The 23,794-nt window shown below is 41.7% G+C and overlaps 1 protein-coding gene across 1 annotated transcript in view; it reads right to left on the reverse strand.

Annotated features, from left to right (window-relative positions):
* Positions 1–5,872: 5,872 nt before the first annotated feature.
* Positions 5,873–23,794, reverse strand: part of LOC102036091 (solute carrier family 15 member 1-like) — a 42,447-nt gene continuing 24,525 nt past the window's right edge. The window contains exons 8-26 of the mRNA XM_031059559.1: positions 22,954–23,073; positions 22,700–22,799; positions 22,381–22,471; positions 20,485–20,568; positions 19,313–19,395; positions 16,260–16,346; positions 15,191–15,280; positions 13,941–13,985; positions 13,812–13,841; positions 13,602–13,690; positions 12,333–12,414; positions 11,453–11,578; positions 10,048–10,197; positions 9,585–9,634; positions 8,827–8,937; positions 8,587–8,683; positions 7,992–8,138; positions 7,016–7,123; positions 5,873–6,061 (exon numbers count right to left, since the gene is read on the reverse strand). Coding sequence (XP_030915419.1) covers positions 5,873–6,061; positions 7,016–7,123; positions 7,992–8,138; positions 8,587–8,683; positions 8,827–8,937; positions 9,585–9,634; positions 10,048–10,197; positions 11,453–11,578; positions 12,333–12,414; positions 13,602–13,690; positions 13,812–13,841; positions 13,941–13,985; positions 15,191–15,280; positions 16,260–16,346; positions 19,313–19,395; positions 20,485–20,568; positions 22,381–22,471; positions 22,700–22,799; positions 22,954–23,073 — 1,879 coding nt within the window. The remainder of the gene's footprint in view (positions 6,062–7,015; positions 7,124–7,991; positions 8,139–8,586; positions 8,684–8,826; positions 8,938–9,584; positions 9,635–10,047; positions 10,198–11,452; positions 11,579–12,332; positions 12,415–13,601; positions 13,691–13,811; positions 13,842–13,940; positions 13,986–15,190; positions 15,281–16,259; positions 16,347–19,312; positions 19,396–20,484; positions 20,569–22,380; positions 22,472–22,699; positions 22,800–22,953; positions 23,074–23,794) is intronic.

The following is a 23,794-nucleotide window of genomic DNA, read 5'->3' on the forward strand; positions in this document are numbered from 1 at the left end:
CAAGCTGCCTCAAGGCAGGTGGGAAATGGCTCTGGGCTTCTCTAATTCCTCCTGGTTCTGCCAAGCTGCCTGAGCTGGAAATAGGTGTCACAGAACAGCGTCCTGGGTCTGCCACCTACACAGGGGTGGCAGCAAGTCAGGGAGGGAGCTGAGTTCATCACCTGTGTGCTGTGGGTGCTGGAGCAGCCATCTGCTCTGAGGCTGTAGTGGGGAAATCACGAGTCACACTTGCAATGAATGCATGAAATAAACACCTAAAAATGAAAACCAGCCACCCAAAAGATGCTAAACCCCACCCTGGGTTTCCATAACTCAGTCAGGAATGTCTTGGTGAGTGACCATAGCCTGGTCCAAAACAGAGGGAGGAGATGATCTGTGGCAGTAACACCTTGCTTTGCTACAACAGAGAATATAATGACCATTAGTCTCATATTCCTGCTCCCTGCAGACAGAAGGTGAAGATGTAGAGAATCTGGAGGTTCTCTCTTCCCACCCTTCCCAATTTCCATGCTTAGTTTCTTAAACAAAATCTCCCCCTCCAGTTTCAGCGCTCAGCCAGGCCCTGCAACCTTGGGACATCCACAGCTCTAACTTGAGTACACTTGCGTAGCAGTGTTCTACTCCTACCCTCCCATGTTTGGGATCAGATTTCAGTAAAAATGCATTCACTTAGGTGGTTACAGAACTGGCCTCAGGCAATCTGTTGAACTAAAGTACCAGCCTGAAGGAGCTGAAAAAATTGAATTAACCTTTACTTGAAATATTTCTTTGTACAATAAGACCTTTAGGAAATAGAACTCCCACCTAAGTAGAAAACATTTCCAATTTTCACTGCCAAGGAAGGATGATATGGCTCTGGGAGCATTGATTGATTGATTGATTGATTTTAAGTTTGCAAGGCTTAAATAAAATATTTTTTTTCCCAGCTGGGAAAGGACTTAGAATTTTTTAAAAAGCCCTTTATGGGCTAAGATGGAAAGAAGCTCAGACATGAAGATACATTGCAGTCCTCTGAATCTCACAGGAGGAGGATAAAAACAATTTCACATGAGCAGACAGCTGAAATTTCATCTTAATCTCATGAGAGTTTTATCTGCCACTTAGAGCAGCAGCAGGTCAAATGAGGGATTGCAACAGCAGGTTGAGAATCAGTGATGTCACAGTGCCTCAATATATCATGCTTAGTCCTTGGATAATTTTTATTCATTATTTTATTTAGTTATGCATCCTCCACAATTTTGAATTTTAACTCCCCTCACCCCCAAAATACAGCAATAGCGTTACAGAGACAGAGCCACTTTCACTGCAGATGTTCTCCTTATGAGTGGTTCAGAAGGTCTTATGACCATTTTGGCATTGAAGGGAAAACCAGCTCTTTCATCCCAGCACGTCTGCCAGCAAAAGCAAACCTGTCTGATTAGCATCTGCAATAATTAGGAAGTAGTTGCTGGCTAGCCAGTGTGACACCCATCTGCAAGAAAGGGTCGAAGGAGGGTTCCAGCAGCCTGTCAGCCTGACCTCAAGTGCTTAAGGAAGGTTATGGAACAGATTATCTTGAGTGTGATCACATAGCACATGCAGGGGATCAGGCCCAGTCAGCAGAGGTTTAGGAAAGGCAAGTCCTGCTTGACCAACCTGCTTTCCTTCTATGACAAGGTGATCCTCCCAGTGGATGAGGGAAAGGCTGGGGGTGTTGTCTACCTAGAATTCAGTAAAGCTTCTTGTGGTGTTTGTGAGGGTCCCCAGCATGATGTGAGAGATGAGAATTTGACTCCATGTTCTCAGAAGGCTGATTTATTATGATATTATATTAAAAGAAGGCTATAATAAAACTTTACTAAAGAAAGAGAAAGGATCCCTCAGAAAGCTTGACAAGAATGATAAAGAAAAACCTGTGACTCCTCAGAGCCTCGACACAGCTGGACCGTGACTGGTCATTAAATTAGAACAATTCACATGCTGGATAAACAATCTTCAAATCACATTCCAAAGCAGCAAAACAGGGAGAAGCTGAAGCTTCCCAGCTTCCCAGGAGAAGAAATCCTGGTGAAGGGATTTTTTAGAAAATATCATAGTGACAGCCTCTGTCACTGTCTCTCACAGAATTCTGCTGGAAAACCTGTGAGTCCAAGGCTTGGACAGGTGCACTCTTTGCAGGGTAAAAGACTGTCAGGAGTGGCAGTGGATGGAGTTACCTCCAGTGTACAGGGAACAGTCCTGTTTAATGTCTTTATCGATGACCTGGACAAGGAGATCAAATTCTCCCTCAGTCAGTTTGCAGTGGACACCAAGCTGGATGGGAGTCTTGATCTGCTGTAGGGTAGGAAGGCTCTGCAGAAGAGTCTGGACATGGGATCCATGGGGCAGTGGCCAATGGTATGAGGTTCAAAAAGACCAAGTGCCAGGTCCTGTCCTTGGGTCACAAGCACCTGTAGTTCTATAGGCTGGGGGAAAGTGGCTGGAAAACTTGCCAGCAGAAAAGGACCTCGGGGTGCTGGTCAACAGCCAGCTGAACATGAGCCAGCAGTGAGCCCAGGTGGCCAAGAAGACCAGTGGCATCCTGGCTTGTTGCTTATTGCATCAGCAATAGTGTGGCCAGCAGGACCAAAGCAGTGATTGCCCTCCTGAATCAGCACTGGGGAGGCCACAGCTCAAGTCCTGTGCTCACTTCTGGGTCCCACATTACAAGAAGGACATTGAAGTGATGGAGCCAGTCCAGAGAAGGGCAGTGGAAGTGGGGAAGGGTCTGGAGCACAAATCCTGTGAGGAACAGCTGAGGGGGCCTGGGGTGTTTAGCCTGGAGAAAAGGAGGCTCAGGGGAGACCTGGTCCCTCTCTATAACTGCCTGAAAGGAGAGTGTGTAGCCAGGTGGGCATCAGTCTTTTCTCCAGGCAAAGGATGAGAGAAAACAACCTCAGGTTGTGCCAAGGGAGGTTGAGATTGGATGTGAGGAGAAATTCCCTCACTGAAAGAGTAGTTAAGCATTACAATGGGTGCCCTCTCACCAGGGAGGTGGTGGAGTCACCATGCCTGGAAGTATTCAAAAAATGGTTGAATGTGGCACTTCACAATATGGTTCAGTGGGCAGGGTGGTGTTAGATCTAAGATTGGACTTGATGATCATGCAGGTCTTTTCCTACCTTAATGATTCTGTCATTTATGTAAACACACAGCTACTCTCTGACAAACAGAGGTCCTGTTTTGCTCATCTTCCAGTCCTTTCCCTCCTATACAGTCAGAGCAGCTGTTAAACTTCCTGGGATGTGGACTAAAGCCCACCTCTAGGGTTAAGGTGGTTTATGCAGAGCTTTGACTCAGGAGTAAGAATGAGCACGGGAAAGGGATAACATTTAACAGCCACATTAGAAAACCCACTGAATTACAGCTCTCATGTTACCTTTGTGCTGTGCTAAATGACAAAATCCTGTCCTGCAGTGGTGGCTGTAGGAAGAACAGCATTGACTGAATCAGGGGAAAATGGGGCATCTTTGATTTTTCTGAGCCTCTTTCTGGTGGAGGAGGACGATTTTACTTGTTACTTCCCCTTTGCTAATTTGTATCCCTTTCACATTTTAAAGCAAGACCCAGTTGTTCTATTACCACGATGGTCAGCGAATGTTATGCTAAAGTACTACATCAAGCTGTGAAAGAAAGAGGCAAAAGCAAGGTGTAGAGTATGCATAGGTGGCTTGCAATTGCTTCCAGGAAATTTTAAGAAACCCAACAACTTTGTATGGACATTTGTCTGTAACTACGGATAAGTTTTTCCAAAGATTTTGCTGCTAATAAGCCAATTTTTAAGAACAGCAAATGGCAGAGGATGGATTCACGTGGTTCAGAGAATATGACATTGAACTATTTTAAGCCAAGTGTCATTAGGCTGAGCTAAGGGGAATATGGAAAAAACACAGAAGCTTTACAGCATATTTGTAATATTATTAAGCATACAGACATACACATTCCTGTATCTACCTGACCATGGATGAGTGCAGATGAATTGCTAGAGCAGGGTGTCATAATTCACTACTCTTGCATATTGTTAGTTTACAATTATCAGCTGTTAATTTGATTCATTTCGGGGCATTGTCTCTGTAACAGAAAATTATATGCAAAAGAGCCTCTGAGTAAGTCTCATAATCTAGTATAGTATGCTGCTGTCTAAACACTGTCATATTTAGAGGTCAACTGTACCTCTCTAATGCTTAAAACTAAGGAACTGAAAACACTCAATTTCAGCCCAAAGACTGATTCCCCACACACAACTTCTAAACACAGTCACTGCAATGCTGACAGGAACTACCTGGCTAGGCACAGGGATATTTTAACTTTAATTACTTAAATCCCTGTTGAAAATGAGATTAAAATCTTGTCACACACAGCTGTCTCCATTCTACCTTACAGGTAATTTTCACCTCATCAGAAAGGTTTCCTATCTAAATTTATAGAATTATTGGCTTTCTAAACATAAACCACATCCATCATCTTGTAGGCAAGTTAGCGGGTTTGCTAAAGTACTAAGATACAACAGCTTATAGTGTACAAAATTGACACGACCTATATTCCAAAGGGAAAAATAGGTAGTATTAAAATGATAAACAAACATTTCACCTGGCATGGATAGTGTAGTAGGCAGAAGATGCTTCTCTACTGGATACAGTTAGGAGATAATTTATTTTGCTTAACTTGCACGGCAGAGGAAAAGCTGGCTAGTCTGCCAAAAATAAAGCTGGTATAAAATTCCCTTAACTCCTCAGAGGATGGCAGGGAGCCAACAGTTCCTGTGGCTGTTACAGCAGACCCTCAGTTCCATTGGCTGGGGGACATGCAGTATCACAAATCCACAGGGAAGGCTCTCCCTAGATGACCTGAGAGACCAAGAGGGGATTACTGCCTCTGGGGTAACAGGACTATCTCTAACACAAGCAAAGAGTGCCTTGGACTTGCCTTTTCAAACTCCATTTGAAACTGTCTTCATGGGTGAGGGACTCTATTGTCAGTGCACATGGAGGCCTAGGTGCCAGCAGCTGCAGTGGGAACAGGGGGCACAGGGCCCATGGAGCTGCAGGGTGAGCAGAACACCCATGGCTTGAATATGTGTAGATAAAGGCACCACAGAGGTGGTATTGAGTTTTGTTACCATGCAACTGTAAGCCATGTTCTTAAAACACTTTCCTTATTTTGTTATTATGTAAGTTTTATTGCTCTTGCTTGTTCCAAAGGTCATTTGCTGTTATCATTTTACCTGAGTGGGCACTTCTAATATTAACTAAAGACATAACAGGAGTTAAATGGGTAGTTAACAGGCAGATAAAGCATTATATTACAGTGCACATCCAAGTTCCTGCCACTTGGAACACAGACAACATTTTAATCTGATCACTGCCAGAGCTTTGCTCCCATTATCTATAAGGAAGTACAAAAGAATTCAAGGCACGTGTGACCTGCTGTCTTCAAGTAACAGTGATGCTAGAGAGATCATGCAGAGAGCTTGGCTTCAATTGCTTTCCTTGACAAGTCTTGTTTCCTTCACAATATAAAATTGACATACAGTATAAAAATACATCTTTTCAAAGAGTCCAATAGTTCCAAGTCAAATTTCAATATTATAATGCTATAATATTTAAGCTTGAGGTACATTAAGAGTGCAAATTCTGCTGGAGTTTCTTCAGGATATCACATTCAGTACAAGAGAGAGAGACATATTTTCCTGCTGCTTCCCTAGAGAGGCTGCACTTTAGGTTAAAACAGTTTTGCTTAATGTCTTCCACAAGACATGTAATCCAGAGGTGTTATTACTGATACCCTGGTTCCTCTGACTGCAGGAGAGTGAGTGGGATTTCCATGATTTACAAACACTCCTTGAATACAGCTTTTACAGATGAGAATCAGTTTCAGCTTCCTTTTCATTGCTGTCTTGATCCTTCTTGTCTTCTTCCTTTTCTTCCTTTCTGAACTGGGCTTCAATCTCATTTGGATCAATATAGGTATAAAAAGAAGCCATGATAGCAAAAATAATGCAAACTACCAACAGCAGGGCAGCAAACAGCACATACTCTGCCCACTGCAAAGAAAAAAAAATAACGCAGAATTTATCCACCAATATACATTTGAGTATTACACCATTTTACTATTTTCAGGAAGGAAACTCAGATTGTGAAACTGAGTAAACATAACAAGTATCATATGGCTTACAGGACTAAGTATTAATTAAGCATATAATGCATATTAAAGCAAGTCAGAATTGAGGCTCTTTCGGCATTTCTGTCTTCACTGAAAAAAATTCTGTGAATGCTGAAAAATTCTGCAGCATCCTTTTCCTGGAAGAACTGGGAATTGAGTGAAAGACTGAGAAGGAAACTCAGCTGCTTCGTTTTGGTCATATCTCTAAACCAGGCTGGCACTGATTCTGCTCACAGCTGACCTAGTGACCACAAATGTGGGCAGGGATCAGAAAAGCCTCTACCTGAAAAGCCTCAACATCTCTGTTTCATGCTCTTTCTGTTTAATTTAGCTTAAACTGGGGACTGCCAGAGCTGTTTGAGAGACAAGCTTTTCCCTCTCTCAGATAGCCATTTTAATTCATTACAGAGCCCCACTAATAAATAGAAAATCCTTTACAACTGCTCTTCACCAGGACAGACATAGTCTTTATGCCCCAAATAATGAGATTTGAAACCAATGAAGCCAGAAGAAGGGATGTGGCAAGGCTGTGGTATGCAGGTAAAGGCTCATTAGCAATTAACAGAACTTTGGTAGGTTTTTTCCATTCATGCAGAATTTCAGCTCAAAAGTTCACAGACTTTCTATACCATGAGAAGAAATTTACTGCAGAGATGCTAGAAACTGCTGCTTGCAAGCAAAGAAGCCTGGCAAGAAGAGTTAAGGATGGCGAGTAATAGGTAAGTAGAAACCTTTCCAGAAAAACAATTTGTTTTATCTGCCATCATTTTACACTAGATTAGAACTGCTTTTTCCCAGTGTAATATAATAGCACACCTACTGCTTGCATGCTTACCTGCTCTTGGATTGCAGATACCCCAGCCACGATAAGGACAATTATGTTACCAACAGCCACAGTCAGCAGCCATCCAGCCTGCAGCACTGACTTCATGTTAGACGGGGCCTGCAGAGACAGACATTTAAGTTTTGGCGGTAGCATTTATTTTCTGATGCATTTACTGCAATCTTTATCTTACAATAAAAACTGTTTCTCCGTGGGGAAGAGAATTTCATGGTTTGCTAGGTTTTGGTGGTGGTTGGGGCTTTTTTTAAATTTATTTTTTGACATTAAAAATTGCTAGAGAGCTAAACAGGCCTGGAGAAGGCTTTGAGGAACAAGAGACCACTAGCACACTAACTGTAACACCTTTTACTTACACACACCACGTAACTAACAGGTGCACAGGTGTAATTTTACATCTCAGAAACACGTGGCACACATGACATGAAGAAATTGAGTGCATCACCTAGCAAATCACACCTTACAACATGTCCATCACTGCAGTTTCTAGATTCACAATGAAGAGAAGAAATACACACAGCTACTAAAGTGGACTCAAGAGACAAAGGAATTAAAAGTGTTTAATTATAACATTAATAAAAGCTAACAAAAAGGCTGTATGGAGTAAACTGGTGGGGAGATGAAGTGCCACTACTTCCTCAGTTTATTTTTGAGAGCTCTCAAAAATAAAGAGTTTGGTTTTATTGCAGCAGTACAGTTGCACTTATTTTCAATACGTATCTACGTGGGAGGAGGAAATTTGAGGACTGGTAGTCAAGTCTTCAAATGATATAACTCAGCACAGCTTCACGGAAAACCCCAAATCCTTGGTTAAACAGGGCCAACTTGCACCAGTCTATACAGTCCTTCTAGGAGCTGTGAGGGACATAGGGGTCAAAGCAGCAGCACAGAACCACCACTAGAGAAACAATACATCATGGAAGATCTTAACTTGCACCAAGATTCTTACCTCAGGAAGAAGAATACCTACCTGTGAGTATGAAAACTCCAGCCCAGTGACAGAGAACAGTACTTCTGCACATGTAAGAAGAAAATACTGAGGGATCTGCCAAGCCATATGGACTGTATTTGGTGCAATATCTTCAAAGTGTGTAATGATAAGTTTTTTTTCAACACACTAGAATTAAAAAATAGCATGTTAGGAACAGTAATAATGAGTGTGCACAGTTAAAGCATTCTAAGCAGTTCTATAATCATATAGAAAGTTCAGAGTAAATAACAAATATTGCACATGAAGCATTGCATACATAGTTATGAAGTATAGTTTTTTTTACAGCAGACTTCATGCAAATCTTAGTGTCTAACAGGACTAAAGGTTTAAGGCCATTAGTGGTGATCATGAATTCTGGCATTATGTTATTATTGCAACCATCATTATTTTTAGAGTTAACAATGGCTTTGTCTCCTGTTTAGGATACCGGAATTCTACCATCTATAGTTAAAGACAAGAGAAAATTAAAGGATTAAAGACAAGAGGAATTATTCTACAAGTGTTTTTTTAATTAAAGGAAAGTATCAACATGGAGAGGAATTCTACATTGTCCATGTAAGAAGTGGCAACTCACATCATCAAGTGAAATGGTATAGGCACCACCATATCCAAATTTCTTTGAATCAACTGTGCAAGTGTACTGAGGCATTGAAGCCTTAATGGTATATGACCTGAAAAAGAAAAACCCATACCCCACAGTTCAGACCATAGGTGTAGTCAATTGTGTGCATCACATATTTTAAAAAGCTCTGTGCCCTTTTCCCAAGGACAAGTATGTCTAGGAGATTACATTACAATAAAGGAAAATGCTTACCAGCCTGCATTTGGAATGACGCTGTAATTACTGACAGAAAGAGGCTCCAGTACTCCAAAATCCATGTCACCCATAGTAACATTGACAGGAAAACTGAAATTGTTTATGAACCTTTAAAATGGAAGAGTGATCAAAAGAGTGATTAAATACTACACAAAACACCCAGAAGTCAAAGAATACAGGTTTTACTTTCAATTATATATTTGCAACACAACAAGTATGGAGTCTTCCCATTTAATGCTTTTTTTTAAAAATCAATTAACATTTTGGAAAGAACTCTAAATCTCCTAGAACTGTAGCTAATACAAAAAGCCAGTTAGATCCCCATCAGCCCACTGCCTCAGGAGAACATCAAAAGTGAGTCACTACTACAACCAGTAGGAAATGCATCTGCAAGTGGGACACGCAAAAGAAAAGCAGAGAGCGGAGAGGTAATCTTGGATACCTCATACCCAGGATTAAAAATGAGGTATAGATATGTAATCCATGCCATTTGTTCAATAAAAAAATCTAGGCAATGGAATGAAGCATACACTTCCAACTTTAGCTAAATTATACCCAAGCAGGTGTGTGAGATAACTTAAATGAATCATGACTCAGACATTAGCCCATCCCCTAAAATGTCAAGGGAAGTGTCCAGCAAGATGCAAGTTCCTAAAGTATAGAAAACTTTACTTCAACAAGAAGAGGCTACCCACACACCCAAGATTGAAGATTCACACTACTGTCAAAATTTCAACAACAAAAAAAATCTCTACCTGACGAGACTTTTTCCATCTTCTGGTTTTGATGTGACATTGTCCTCTGTCTAGTGGAAGAGACCATTATCTAAATATGTTGTTGGCATTAGAGAACAGCTTAAACATGCACTATTGCACAGCAGTGGGACTTAACAGAGGCTTCAGAGCAAGACTCCAGACCTTCCTCTTTAGGTTCCTACTAGCACACACATCTACTAGAAAACACTGTATGACCGCACTCCTAAGACTTGGTGAAGGTGTAGTTGTCAAGGTACATAAGAAATCGGTAATTATTTTTCTAAAGGACATCCTGGTGTACTCTCTGCAGCTTACCAGTCTTACTGGTCCAGCAGAGACAAGCAGAGACAGAAAACAAGACAATGGAAAAAATTTATCCAGAGCTTGTCCTCTCAGCCTCACACACTCCACATAGATGGTTGTCAGAACATTGATTTATATCTTAAGATATAAGCAGACTTACCCAAGTAGAACTGATGTTTGTTGGAACCCATTTAAATGCCAAAGTGTAGCGTTGTGTCTCTTGCAGCTCCAAATGCTCCGTTTTATTTAGAGTTGCAGAAATTATGTTTAGTGATTGCAGCTTAGAAGTCTCAAATGTCATGTAGCCGGTCTACAAAGACAAATTGCAATGGATTTCTGTGCAACTGCATATTTATCTGTTGAGGGAATATTACGGGCTCTGGGAGGGTCAGAAGTTTACACATGTTACTGCTGAAGTGCCAGAGATCATGAATGTCCCCTCACTTTCATTTTTCATTTGTTTTCTACATCAAGCATTAATTCCATTTGATCATAATTTTTTCTTAGTTTAATTTGTTACACAAACTTCACAGTTACATGAGCTTCCCACAAGCATTATGGAATAACTGCTCTATTTTCCTATTTCTTGCTCCAGATAAATCAGGCTTACCATAACCACTGAGTAAAATTTTATTCAGCCACAGAGGTAGCACTAGCATAAGATCTGATGCAGTATTTTCCAAAAAAGCAGTAATGCCATGTTTTAAATATTCAAAACACATTTATTCAACATAAAATACTTAAACCATTAATAGACATGTTAGTGCTACACTAAAATAGGCTCTTTGTTTTATAGGATTTTCAAAAACACTTTATAATCCACATCTGGATGATAAAGTGTCTGTAATCGGGAATGGAACATTCTATACCTTTCATTTTCAGGTGTGTACCATGGTACATCAATTCCCTGTCAGTATACAGTGTGGGTGCCCTTATCTTCTCCTCACAACTCTGTTCCTATGTGAGGCAAATTTGGAGGAGGTTGGAGTAAGAGCTCTCCTCTTCAAGGGAAACAGAACTGCAGGCTATCAGAGAACACACTTTCTAAGTTCCCTTATCAAAAGCATCCATCAGAGCCACCACATTTTGCTGTCAATAGAACTGAATAGTTCTTTGGCAGCAAAACATGAAACTTATTGTGTGGTGTGGCCACAGAAGAAGCTCCCTGTTCTTCAGGTAAGTCATTCCTCACAGTAATAGCAGCAACTCACCAGAGCTGAATGGACAGACATTTACTGCAGGAAGGGGCTACTTTTAGGAAATGGAGCCTTTTTAACAAGAGTGAAATTTTCAACTAGCTCCAAGTTACTTAAGTTTATTGTCAAAACCAAATAGTAATACTTTAAATATTAGCATAGTTACTATTGCTTCAATCACTGTGTTTTCATTAACAACTCATTCCACAATTAACAAAAGAAAACATTAAAATTATTAGAGTAAAAATGTCCTAGAAAATAATCAATTTTGAACCATTAGTTAAGAATTACTCGGACTTACTCCATTGATTTGTTTCAGCTTAATTATTTTAAATTATTTTTTAATATTCCACATCTGCTCTTACTTACTTCCTCATTAGGTGCTACATCCACACTCTGAAGTCGAGGCTGGAACTGAACTGTTGCAGGAAAAGCACCCAGATTTATTAATTTAATTTGAGTTTGCCCAGCTGCAGGGAAAACTGGATTGCTGTTCTATAGGACAGAAAAAAAAGTAAAATCAGTGCCCTAAGTCACTTGGAAAAATTACTATAATTACTGTAATCTTTATTATTTCATGTTGAGGATGAGCATTTGCCTGCTGCTCTGTGACTGTCTGACAGAGGAGACTGGAATCAGGTTTTGTTACTAGTCTCACAAGTTGCCTTAGGAAAGAATTCTCTCATCCTCAACAGACACCTCTAGACAGCTGCTCAGATTTTGGGATGCAATGGATTACCACCCAGAGGTGTTGCCAACATCTCAGCTACAGGGGAAAGATTCACTGGGCTCAGGCATGGCACCTCCCTGTGGGGCAAGGAAGCTTAGGGGAGACAAATCCTTCCTTCAACAAGTGTCATTGCACCTGCTGTGATGATGCTTCCCAGACTGTCCCACTTCACCTCCAGTCTAAATTCCAGAAGAGGTCAAACATACAAAGCTGCCCTCTGGTGGGCCAAGCAAGTGTCTGGTTTCCAGCTTTTAGTCTCAGTTTAGAGATTGAGGTTGCCTTTAATACATGATTTCTATTAACTGCAATGTGATGTCTTGCAGAATGGTGTTTGTTGCTTGTTAATTTTACTATGCTAACAACAGTATTGCAATCTATTTCCCCTCCCTCTACTTCTATGCTTATATGATTGGATCCAAATTTAGAAGTCATGGTACATTTTCCCCTTAAACGCCCCTTATTTTTCCTGAATTAACAGCTAAATATTAATAGTAAATACTTGCATGTGGCTGAACTTACATCTATTTGCACTTGCACGAGGGCAGCAGCAACAAAAGCCATGGAGCCGAGGAACATCCCCACAGTCATCTTCTTCAGGGGCCTGGCACAACAAAAGACACAAGAGATTTAAGAGAAGTGACAATTCAAAGCTTCAGCTGCTTGTTTTTCCTTTCCACTCTGGGAAACTCAAATGGCCACAACTAGCACATTATCACCACTTGGAGGGCTGATGTTATTACAGAAAGTGTTCTGCTAAGCTGGGAACCTCTCAATTCATAGTTACACTATCAGGAAATACATCTTTCCTGCAGCATCCTAATAACTTGTTACTCTGCATCTGCTGGGCTCAAACATTGACTGACCATGTTTTTTAGGTTCCTGAAAAAAATCTGCTTTTGCAGGAAGAAAAAACCCAATCCAATACAGTTGTTAGCTGTAAAACAAGAAAGAGACAAGGAGATATTCCTTTAAAAACAGGGTGACAGCTTGTCTCCATATTGCTATATTTAAATAAGATCTAACAAAAATGGTCTGAGAAATTTGTCAAATTAGGAGACATCTACTGGCATGCAGTTCAGCTGTAAGGATAGATTTAGAGTATATATGCCATTTGTGGCATCATTTATCCAGTGCAGAATACCCACAAATGAATGACAGTGTTCCCAGCATAGCACACCCTAGATTTTAACAGCTATATGGAAAAACAGCAGTGCACTTTAGCTCTCTGAAAATTATCTGAAGAACTGTATTCTCTTCTGCCTCTCCAAGCGCTCTTGCAACTGCCAGACACTTCATTAACAACATTGAAAAACAATGTGCAATACCCCCAAGGCTGCACCTAGAAGGATTTAGTAAGCCAGACTCCCAGCTGGAGTCTGAAGAGGAAATGTCTTGTGTCTCAGTTGCTTTTTAGCCCAAAGCATGACAAATGCCAAGGATGTATGTTTATTTCTACCACCTATTTTACAAGAGATAGCGGGTAGACATAAGGGATATGGATAACAATCAAGATCACCTCTCCTGCAATCAAAATATTTTGTCCTTAACTGAAAAACATGGTCACTCTTCTCTTGGATTCTGCTCTTATAATCAGTGATGCCTCCATATACCATTTGCAGTATTCTGGGGTTTTTTTATATTTTGTTAAAATATTAAACCATTTTAAATACACTTCTCTTTCATCCTTAGCTGAATGCTTGCCCTTTTCTTACATTAGGGCTGGAAGAGCCAGTTACAGAAACCAATAAAAGGAGCCTCTGTTGAAATCAAATAATTACATCAACTTACGTAAAATTCAGCTTGCATTTCTTGATTAAAGGATAAACCAAAGAATCTGTAACTGGGACCATTATAACAATCAGGATTGGATTCACAATCTGAGGAAGATGAACATGAGAGAAAAATTAAGTATTTTTCAAAGTGCATTTTGTAAGTAAGGGCAATATGTATACAATCTTTCAGAAGTACTTGAAATTGGCAGATAGAAAATTAACATACCTGCATTTGGTCTGGTTGAAGTTGAAAACCCTGGTGAAGAAAAAAAGAAATCATTTTTAACATTGTGACAACAAATAAAACAGGTCTGAAAAGTGTTAATAAAGAAAAAATGAATAAAAAGTAACCTACAAAATCCCCATTCATCGCTGCGGCTTGCAGTGTCCATCTTGACCCCTTAATAAGAGAAGAAAAAATTAGGTGTCACAGTAAATCAATGTTCTAAAGATCCTTTTGAATTGTTTTCATAAGTGAAGTGTTGGAAAAGACATGCAATACAGGAAAAAGTAAAGCTAGCTTGCTATGGGAGCATTCTTAGTCTGCAATGTAAACCTTTGAACAAAGTGAGCCCCATGGCCCATTCCACTTCCTTCACTTGTTTTGTGAAATACAGCAGAAAATAACTTAGAAATCAGCTGGAGAGAGGGCCGGGCCATCCTGTGCAGGGCACTGCTGGGTGCTAGGCACAGGAGCCACCCTGGAGCTGGCCTGAGCCCCAGCAGCCCACATATCCCACTCACCCATCCCTCCTTCCTTCCCAGAGCCAGAGGACAAGCCAGGGCCTGACCTGCCTGGAGTCCTCTGCCCCAGAAACTGCCTGTGGCTGGGACAGGCAGGGCAGACTTCAGGCCTGAGCCCAGGATGGGACAAGAACGCTACTGCTGCATCTGTGACAAGATCCTTCAGTAACCCACAACACAACACTGCCTGAGATATCACCCAGGGAATGAGTACTGAGCTCTGAATTTCATAGCAGGAATTCAGAGCTACACTTGCAAATACTGTTCACAGGCACTGGACTGAACCAGTAGGCCATGGGGAGTGTGGAGCAAGCTTCCTCCCATCTGACTTGGATAAGGCTTTCAACCCCTGGCTCTCTCTAGCATCTTCCTAAATTCATACTTCAATGCTTCACTATAGCTGATGCTTTTGTGAGTCTTGAGCACCCAGTTCACCAAGTGAACACTTGGCTCACACTTCAGCTTGAAGGTGTAAGGTATTTATAACAAGGTGTGAGTGATTAAGCAAACTGGCACCCAGATCATTTAAAACCTGGTTCTCCAGCTCATTTACACAAGGACCCTACATTTCATCTGACAACTGACAATTGAAGAAACATTAGTGCTAAGAGAGCTTTAAATTACTGTTCCATCCCCTGAGTCCCAGGCTGATACAAGATTTGGAGAGGCCTCAATCACTGAATCTGTCCTGGGTGTACTCAGATAAACCAAGATTGCCCCTGGCTGCAGATCATCTTGTACTGACATGACTCAGTGACTACCCTTTGCAATAAAACCAGGATAAAGAATTTGTTTTTCCACCCTCCCATAGAGACTGACATGGTACAGCTCTAGTTACCAAGTCAAACCATTTCTACTTACCTGTTGGTCAAAAACTGCCCAGAACATGGGGAGCGGGATGTAAAGGAAAAGCACCCTCAACACCATCTTTATCTGAGCAATCAGTTGTTTCTGCAGAAAATAAAAGTTACACAAGAGGAATTGGTTCAAAAAAGGAAGGGAATAAAAAAAAAGAGACAGTTCCAGACTGCTGCTACTCACATGACAGCAACAGGTAAAGACCCATCATGTAATGTTTACCCACACATTCAACTTTGCATGTTGTGGCTATATCTGATGACTTCTGTTAAAACAGTACAAAGTCTGCTCGTGTGTGTTGGAAGGGCTGCTGGTTAAAGGTGACTGATACCAGAAAGACTTGGGCCTCTTTGCAGGTACACTGATGGCAGCATCAGATTCAGCACTTAGTGAAGTGGGCATTTGAGCAATAGGCAACTGAGGAATTTCACATAAGAACAAAGCATACAGGCAAAAGGAAAATAAAGGTGACAGGCTAAGGTTTGTGCTGCCATTGGAGAGGATAGTAGGCAAGGGACATGTTGGGAACTATGAGATACAAGGCTTTGAGAGTCATGATAAGAAATTGTACTGAGTGGAGGGGAAGCAGTTTAAGTGTTTACTCTCTTAAACTGAAATTCCAAAGTGTAATTCTGATGTTTCATACCAAGAAAAGTATTATGGCCCTGTGCATTAACAATGACAGGCAGCATCACTTCCCTTTTCCCCTCTGCAGCCATGAGATATGGAAAATAGAGAAGGAAAGATAATGCTTGCTATTTCCCTAACCAAAAAACTTAAATGTTTGTATTTGTTTGGCAAAGGAAAGTATTTTTTTTTTGTCTCCCTTGAATTTCCCTGGACAGCCTATGATTACACAGAGCACTGAGTCACACAGCTCTACTTTCTCCCACAGGAGCTGAGGAGATAACCTGCAGTGACAGGACAGCACTGAGGTTTGGCCAGGTCAGCTACTGAATGATGGAGAGGCCCAAAACTATCTGCCCAGTGCATGAGGCAATGGATCAGAGCAGACAGAGAGAAGCTGAGGGTCAGCAGATGTCACAGCACAGGAGGCTCCCCCAGTACTTACATCATACTTGTCACTTGCCCAGTCCAGCCAGTGCTCTCTCTTGGGGAACTCCTTGCTGCGATGACGAAACCTGTTTTTGATGGCAAACTGAGGAGAGACAGAATTAAGTTTAATGGCACTACAAATACTTAAAACTACAAACTGGTTTGTCATTACAGATGATGCTCCTGGCTTCTTGTGTTTAGAGGGTGCTAAAAGTGACTCAACTTTGTTACCCGCTCCAGTCATCTAGGGGAATGTTGTTTTTAAGGCCTCACACTGCATAACCAGCAGAGCGTGCGCTTGGGGTCAGGTGGACCAAACAGCTCAGAGCAGTCCCTCTCCACGTGGGCTGCTGTGAGGAGCTGGAAGACCTGCCTTCTTCAGGCTTACTTATGTACAGCAGTAAATAGAGTAGTGTCATACGCACAGGTTTTCAGAGCTGAATTGTAGCAAACCCCATGGAGCTGGGTAAGGCCCCATGGAGAACTGAACAGCAGGAACTGCTGAGACAGCAAAATAAGTTCCTGTCTCTCTGACCCCCGTCCCAAAGCTTATCTCTGTAACCCTATAGGCTATGTTACCTAACCCTTACTATTGGTCAAGTTTGGATTCCCCTTAACCCTATAAAAGGGGCATACTTTACCCCATTCGACACAAGAAGAGCTGTCGTTGGAACCTTCACAGCCTCCCCTGCAATAAACATCGCTGTGGAACTCCAAGGCGCTCCTTCTCCTCTCTCAACCGTCTGCTGCAGCCTCAAGCCAAGGGCTACCTACCTAGCAAGCTAAGAGCTGAGATCCTAAGAGAGCTGATACCACTATAGAGCTGGCAATCACCAAGCTTGCTAAGGGAGTAGCCTGCGGCGTCGGCCTCGACTAGGCTAAATTTTGGGCACCCTGTCTCCCTGAGGACTGGGCTCCTGGGCCATCTTGCACTGCTCAATAATAAGGCCAGAACAGAGGCTTTACTATACTGAATGGCTGTAGGAGAGAAGCTCCTATGACAAGCTCCATTTGTAGGTATGTCTCACACCTTGACATTGAATATACACAAATATGGTCCCAAAGAGCTCCTAAGATTTTCTACATGGAATAGCATTTACGGCCAAGCTGGGCCTTAGGAGCAGCACTCTAAGGAATGGCCAAAGTCACCTACAGAGGTTTGGTTTTGACAGTGCTTACAAGATAGGCAATAGACTGAGCTGTATAAAGATGGCAGATCTGTAGGCATGTGTTGATTTGGCACGGCCTGACTTTTAGCAGTGGGGGTATGCCATAGCTTCCACCATGTCTGACAGAGCCAATCTGTGATGGCTCTGAAGATGGGCATGCTGCTGGCCCAATTTGAGAGGTTGATAATGCCTCTGTGATGACATATTTAAGAAGAAAGAGCAGGACATGTACAGTTTTTTTCCCCAGAAGTGGGGAAGCACCATGTTGGCACCACAGCAATACACCAGCTCGGTGTAGACCCTGCCTAACCACCTCTAACTAACTGCACTGTCAGCAAAAAGGGCAGGGGTGGTGGAGCAGCTTCTCCTTTCCAGAACCCCACATGAAGAGAGACATTAAATTGCCCCAGTGCTGCCATGGCTGCCAGTACACATACAACAGCAGCGGGACCACCCAGCTGACAACAGAAGCATGACAAGCGATTCCCTGAAATGGAACCTAGATAAGATCAACTTCTCTCTGCTGCAGGATCCTGCGACAATCTTTGAATTACTACAGCTTGTTGACAATGGTACCTACAAGCAACAGTTTTTCTTCTAGTCAGAAAAGAGAAGGGAGGACATGAGGCAAAACAACATGGCGGCACCTGGGTCAGTGGAGAAGAAAGATGGGGAGGAAGTGCTTCAAGCACCGGAGCTGAGGTTCCTCTGCAAGCTGTGGTGAGGACTATGGTAAAACAAACTGTCCCCTTGTAATGCATGAAGACCACAATGGATGCAGAGATCCACTTGCAGCCCATGGGTAAAGTGCTTACATGGGAGCAGGTGAATGTTAGAGAAAGCTGTGGTCTAGTGGGAGATCTGAAAAGAGAGAGAGGGCCCCTGCTCCCAGACATAAAAATAGCCCTTGCTTCCAAACTAGAGCAGCCTATCCTTAAAAGACTGCACCCTGTGGATGAGTGACCCATGCCAAAACCATTTTGGGATGACTGTTTGCCTGTGGGAGGGACCCCATGACAAAACAGAAGAAAGACTCCTCTCTCTGAGCAAACAGAAAAAGATCTCAAATGATAAAGTGACCAAGACCCCCATGCTCGTCTTCCTGTGCTGTCAGTGAGAAGGAGGGAGGGGCTGGGGGGGAAAAAGGCGTTTTGAAAGCTTATTTTTGCTTCTCACTGTCCTCTTCTGACTCTGTTGACAGTAAATGTATTTTATGCCTTTAGATTTGAACCTGTTTTGCCCTTGGAGTGTTTTTTTTCCCCAGTCCTTGTCTCAACTCATGAGCCCTTTGATCTTTTTCCCTCTCCTTTGCCCAACCGTAGCAAAAAAAGCTAAGCAAACTACTCTCATGGGTGCCTGGCATTTGGCCAATGTCAAATCACAACAATGGAAAATGAAGAAACTCATACATGACTAAATGTGATCTCAAAGTTGAGGCTCTGCAGAGTTGGGACATGTGATGCTATTCATGTAGATTCCACTCCTTTCCATGTAGGATCACACTGATGTGCAACCCTTAACACCTCTGGATTGTAAATAATATTCTTTTAATAAGTAATAAGTTTGTGCTGATAAGATGCACTTGACTCAATTCAAGGCGGGTTTGTCTCTTTCTGCATAAAGGGCCACAAATGTGGAAGGAACGATTCCCACAAGTTGGAATAAGTTTTTACATAACACTGACACCTTATTTTGTTTCCCATGTGCATAAATCCGCATATAAATCAAGATATGCATAAAACGACACCCTAAATGTGGAGGTGTCAGTACAAAGCCTTCTGTACTAAAGCAAAAACCTTCAGAAACTTTCTGCGTATTAAGAGATTTCTGATTTAGGCGCATTTACAGAACAGCTTTAGGAATGGCTGCCAGGGGTTTAGGGAATGTAAGCAGTACTTACTCCAACACATTTGGAAACTTCAAGCATTATATTTCCTTGTGGTTTAACTTTCTTGTACATTCTGCTTCCAATTACAAACACAACTACAATATGCAAACAGAAAAGCAACTCAGGATTAAATTAAAATAGTGGCAAATAATTTGGTATGGAAACTGCAAGTCACAGAGGTAATCAGGGTGGGAATAAGCCTCCCAAGAAGCAATGCAATTGCCAATTCACATGCTATCATACAGTAAGACCAATCAAATGATTACCAGCAGATTGCTTCTATTCAATACGAAAAACTAAATCTGGAAATTCTTACAGGAAGTGCTCAGTGGGAGGTTTGCTCGACTGAGGGATGGTCAAAACGAGGGCATTTAGGACCTTGACTCTGGCCTTGCTGTAGGGGCTCCTTTTCAGGAGCTCACGATGCTGCAGCTCATATCATGCAGGGACACACAAGGCTCTGCCTGAATGCAGGACTGGCCCAGGTGTCCTCTGCTCCCAGGCATGTTGCTCAGCCTCATCATCCCACACACAGGGCAGGACACAGGCAAAGCCCCACAGCCGCCATCCAGCCTGGGCTGGGCTCACGGGCAAGGCGAGGTCACTGGTAGCCAGGTGGGCTCCCAGTCAGGACCAAGAAGGACAAGGACCATGAGGGATCCTCTAGTACTTAATGGCACCCCCAGGTTCTTGGGCAGCAGTAAGGCTTGGGGAGTGACCTGTAGCACAGCTGGTAAAAATGCAGGTATTTGAGAAGTATTGACATATCAAATACGGGATTTTTCCAGTTCAGGGACAATTAGTCACACAGTTTATAATCCTAGACTAGAGACAATATCCAGAACACACATTTTCTGAGAGTTCTCACCCTACATTCAAAGGATCTATTTGTACACACCAGAAATCCAAGAAAAACTGGCAGTAATTCACATAATGTCCAGAATTCAAGGATATATTCATGCCTCAGCCCAGTCCCATCCAACTCTCCTGGCAAATCAGACTCTTCTATGAAAGTGAGTGCATCAGATTAATCCCACCCACCTTCCCACCCCCAAAAAAAATTAAGTCAAAAATCACAGAAATTATCAGGTGTCAATACCTGGGAATTTCTATCACACTTTCATTATTCTGAGATTGTTATCATCTAATTACCAAGGCAACAGGATAGCAAGACATTCACCTACCCAAGGCAACAGCCATGAGGATAGCAGGAACTCCAAAAGCGAGGGGGTAACATTCCTGTTTGCTATGAATGCCACACTGTGAAGCTGAAGCAAAAATAACATCAAGTAAAAGTCCCAGTCAGCACTGCTAATGCTTTCCATATGGATTCTGTTCTTTGCATTCACTGAAAACTCTCGGGGGAAATCAGTCTACCAACACCCTCAGAGTGGAGGATCAGTATCCAATATACCTCTCATTATTGGAAAGGGGATTTATGTATGACAGAACAGTTCAAGTGGCAAGGGACCTCTGGGCATCATCCAGGCCAAGCACCCTGCTCAACTAGGGCTACCTGGAAGCAATTGTCTAGGACTGTGTCCAGAAGGCTTTTGAGTATTTCCACAGATGGAGACTCCACAACCCCTCTGGGCAGCTTGTGCCAATTGCTGATCACCCTCAGAGTGAAAAAGCATTTCCTGATGTTTAGAGGGAACCTCCTCTATTTCAGCTTGTGCCCATTGCCTCTTGATCTGACAGTGGGTACCACTGAGGAAAGCCGGGTTCTGTCCTCTTCATTTCCCATCAGGTATTTTATACTTGGTTAAAATGCCCCCTTTTTCTTTTATTCTCCAGGCCAAACAGCCTAATGCCTCCCAGGATCTCCTCACAAGAAATTTACATCTAGTTGTACACTGAGACATGAAGAATTACACTAGAAGGGTCAAAAGCATGTCCTTAGTGAGATTACAAAATTTTTGGGCCAATTTCATAAACAAAGATTTTAGTGATGTAAGTGTAGCTTGTTGAAAGAAAATCACAATCACCAGCCCCCTCCCCTCCTTGGCATCAGATTTGACTCTCACTGACTTTAGCAGTACAAAATAAAAGACTAAACAAAATCATTACATTCTTCACCATACTTCTTCTAAGAGGAGAATTAGAGAGTATGGTTTGGAAAAAAATGGTAGCTTACAGATAATTCATGACTTGATTTAGTTGTATAAGTCTTCTGGTCAAACCTTTCCCGGTTGAAACAGGTTATCACTTCCCTCAGCTCAATTTGTCATTTTTTTCCAAGGAATTTTTCACCCTGTATCAGCAAGGAAGTAAACTACACACTGTGTCTCATGCATCTCTACTTCCTTTTTTGGGAAAGGATAGAATTTGCATTAAGCAAACATCTAAAACTCTTCTACAGAGTCTTTTCCATTCAAGAAATCCAAAGGCCAGAAGTTCAGCCTGGTGCTTTTGGCTTATTCCAGAATTCACATGCTGTTTCCTTGCTTTTGGGAAAAGCAGCCTTCTGAAACTGCTGGCAAGTGCATCCATACAGTACCATCTGTGCAAGCTTGCCACAGAAATCCATATGCATATAGATTAGCAAATTGCTGGGTTTTGTTTAGGATCATGCTATTCTTCACAAGCAACAGAGAACATAACTTTCTTCTTTAACAACATGAAAAATTATTTACTATTTTTCACATGGATTAATATATTTCTACATGCAGAGATGCTTTTGTACTTATCATGGGCACATTTCCAGAGGAGAAGACTCTCTCTTCCCCTTCCTATCCCAGGAAGCAATGCAATTCTTTCTAGTGTGATACTTTACAGGTATTGGAAGATGTGAAACATTTGTACCTTAGTGGAATTAAAACGTGCACTAGGCATACAAGCTGCTAGCTCCAGTGTGTCTTTTCAGATCTAGTACTGCTGACCCTAAAGGCAATGAAGATTTTCAACTGGCTTGTTTTTGAGAGTACCTCATCTCTGAGAAGTTGGGTGGCACACTGAAGACTATTTGCTAGATAACTCCAGTGTGTCAGAGAACAGAACTTTAATTTAAACCAGACTGGACTGCAATCCAACACACCTTTTCTGGTGTTTCACAATTGTCAACAAACATGTGACCTTACCTCTGATAGTTGGAGTGATTAAAGTAGATAAGAGACTTCCAGCATTAATGGATAAATAAAAGAGAGAGAAGAAGGTACTTCTTTGCCTTTCCTACAGTAAAAACAGAAAGATGTTTATAAAGTCTTAGCCACAACCACATTGATGTGCCTAGATCAAACCTCTGTTTTCAAAATTCAAGACAAATAATTAACAAGCTCCTTCTTCAGCTCCTCGGGAAAACCCATGCATCTATCTAAACGTGTACAATATTAGAATACTATAATAGTCAAACATTAGTTAGAGAATCTGTATAACTGAAAATCTGAAAGTCATTGTTACCTGATCTTCTTCAAACTGATCTCCACCAAATGCTGACACACATGGTTTGATCCCACCAGTACCTAAGGCAATAAGGATCAAGCCAACCATGGACAGAGCACTGGAACAAAGGAGAAATGGGGAAAAAAAATTTGTGTTAGTTCTTACAGCATACATAATAGACTTGTTGAAAGACCGTTGAAATTCAAGTAACAAACTTAAGTTGTCTCATCTTTCACCTGCCTGGGATAAAAAATGTGTACAAGGCAACTCACATGTTCACTGCAATAGCATCGGGAGAGCCATCCTGGTTGTGATCTGTCAGGTCATTTATGGAGCCCACAGACAGCACTGTCTGCCCAATGGCATAGACAATGGACAGGGAGAGAATGGTCCTGTTGTCAAGACAGGAATACATTTTCTTAGATATGTTAACACACTAACACAAAGATAATTCCACAGCTAATGCAGACTTCTGCTTACTTTAAAAATTCCTGATAATGAAAAAACTAACAGATACAATGAGTTATGGGCTGAACTTATCAGAAGCTACTATAAAAATCAGGTCACATGCCACAGCCATGGTATTTCTATTGTTTTTATTATTATTATTATTCTATGTAGCCTTTAATTAATTAATGTAGCCTTTAATTAATTAAGGCATGATAACAAATGGATTCTATAGGTACCACTAGGTCACAATATCTTCAGTGGTTGCCTTTTTAATGACCAACTCAAGAATGCTATTTCCATATTTTTTATATGTTGAAGATCAAATGGACTACTCAGCAAAACTAAAATCTACAATTTACACTAATTTAAGTATCATTAAACATTCACTCTGTTATTTTAGATTTCAGTTACAGGAGTGCAAAAAAAAAGAAAAATCAAAAATCTGCTTCAAGCATGGCAATAACCCTGAAATACTGTTGTGAACAACAACTCTATAACACCACCTTCTTCGCTGTAAGTGTACCAACATTTTTACACTCAGATCTGAGTGAGAGCTGCATTGAAGAGTGCAGGCTGCAGGCTTTCAGCCTGACTACCTTGGCCAGGAGGTGTCTGGGATGATAGTACTGCATAATCACCAGCCCTCTCACCCTGGCTTTAGGG

This window comes from Geospiza fortis, unplaced genomic scaffold (assembly GCF_000277835.1).
Source record: "Geospiza fortis unplaced genomic scaffold, GeoFor_1.0 scaffold84, whole genome shotgun sequence".
Taxonomy (NCBI): Eukaryota; Metazoa; Chordata; class Aves; order Passeriformes; family Thraupidae; genus Geospiza; species Geospiza fortis.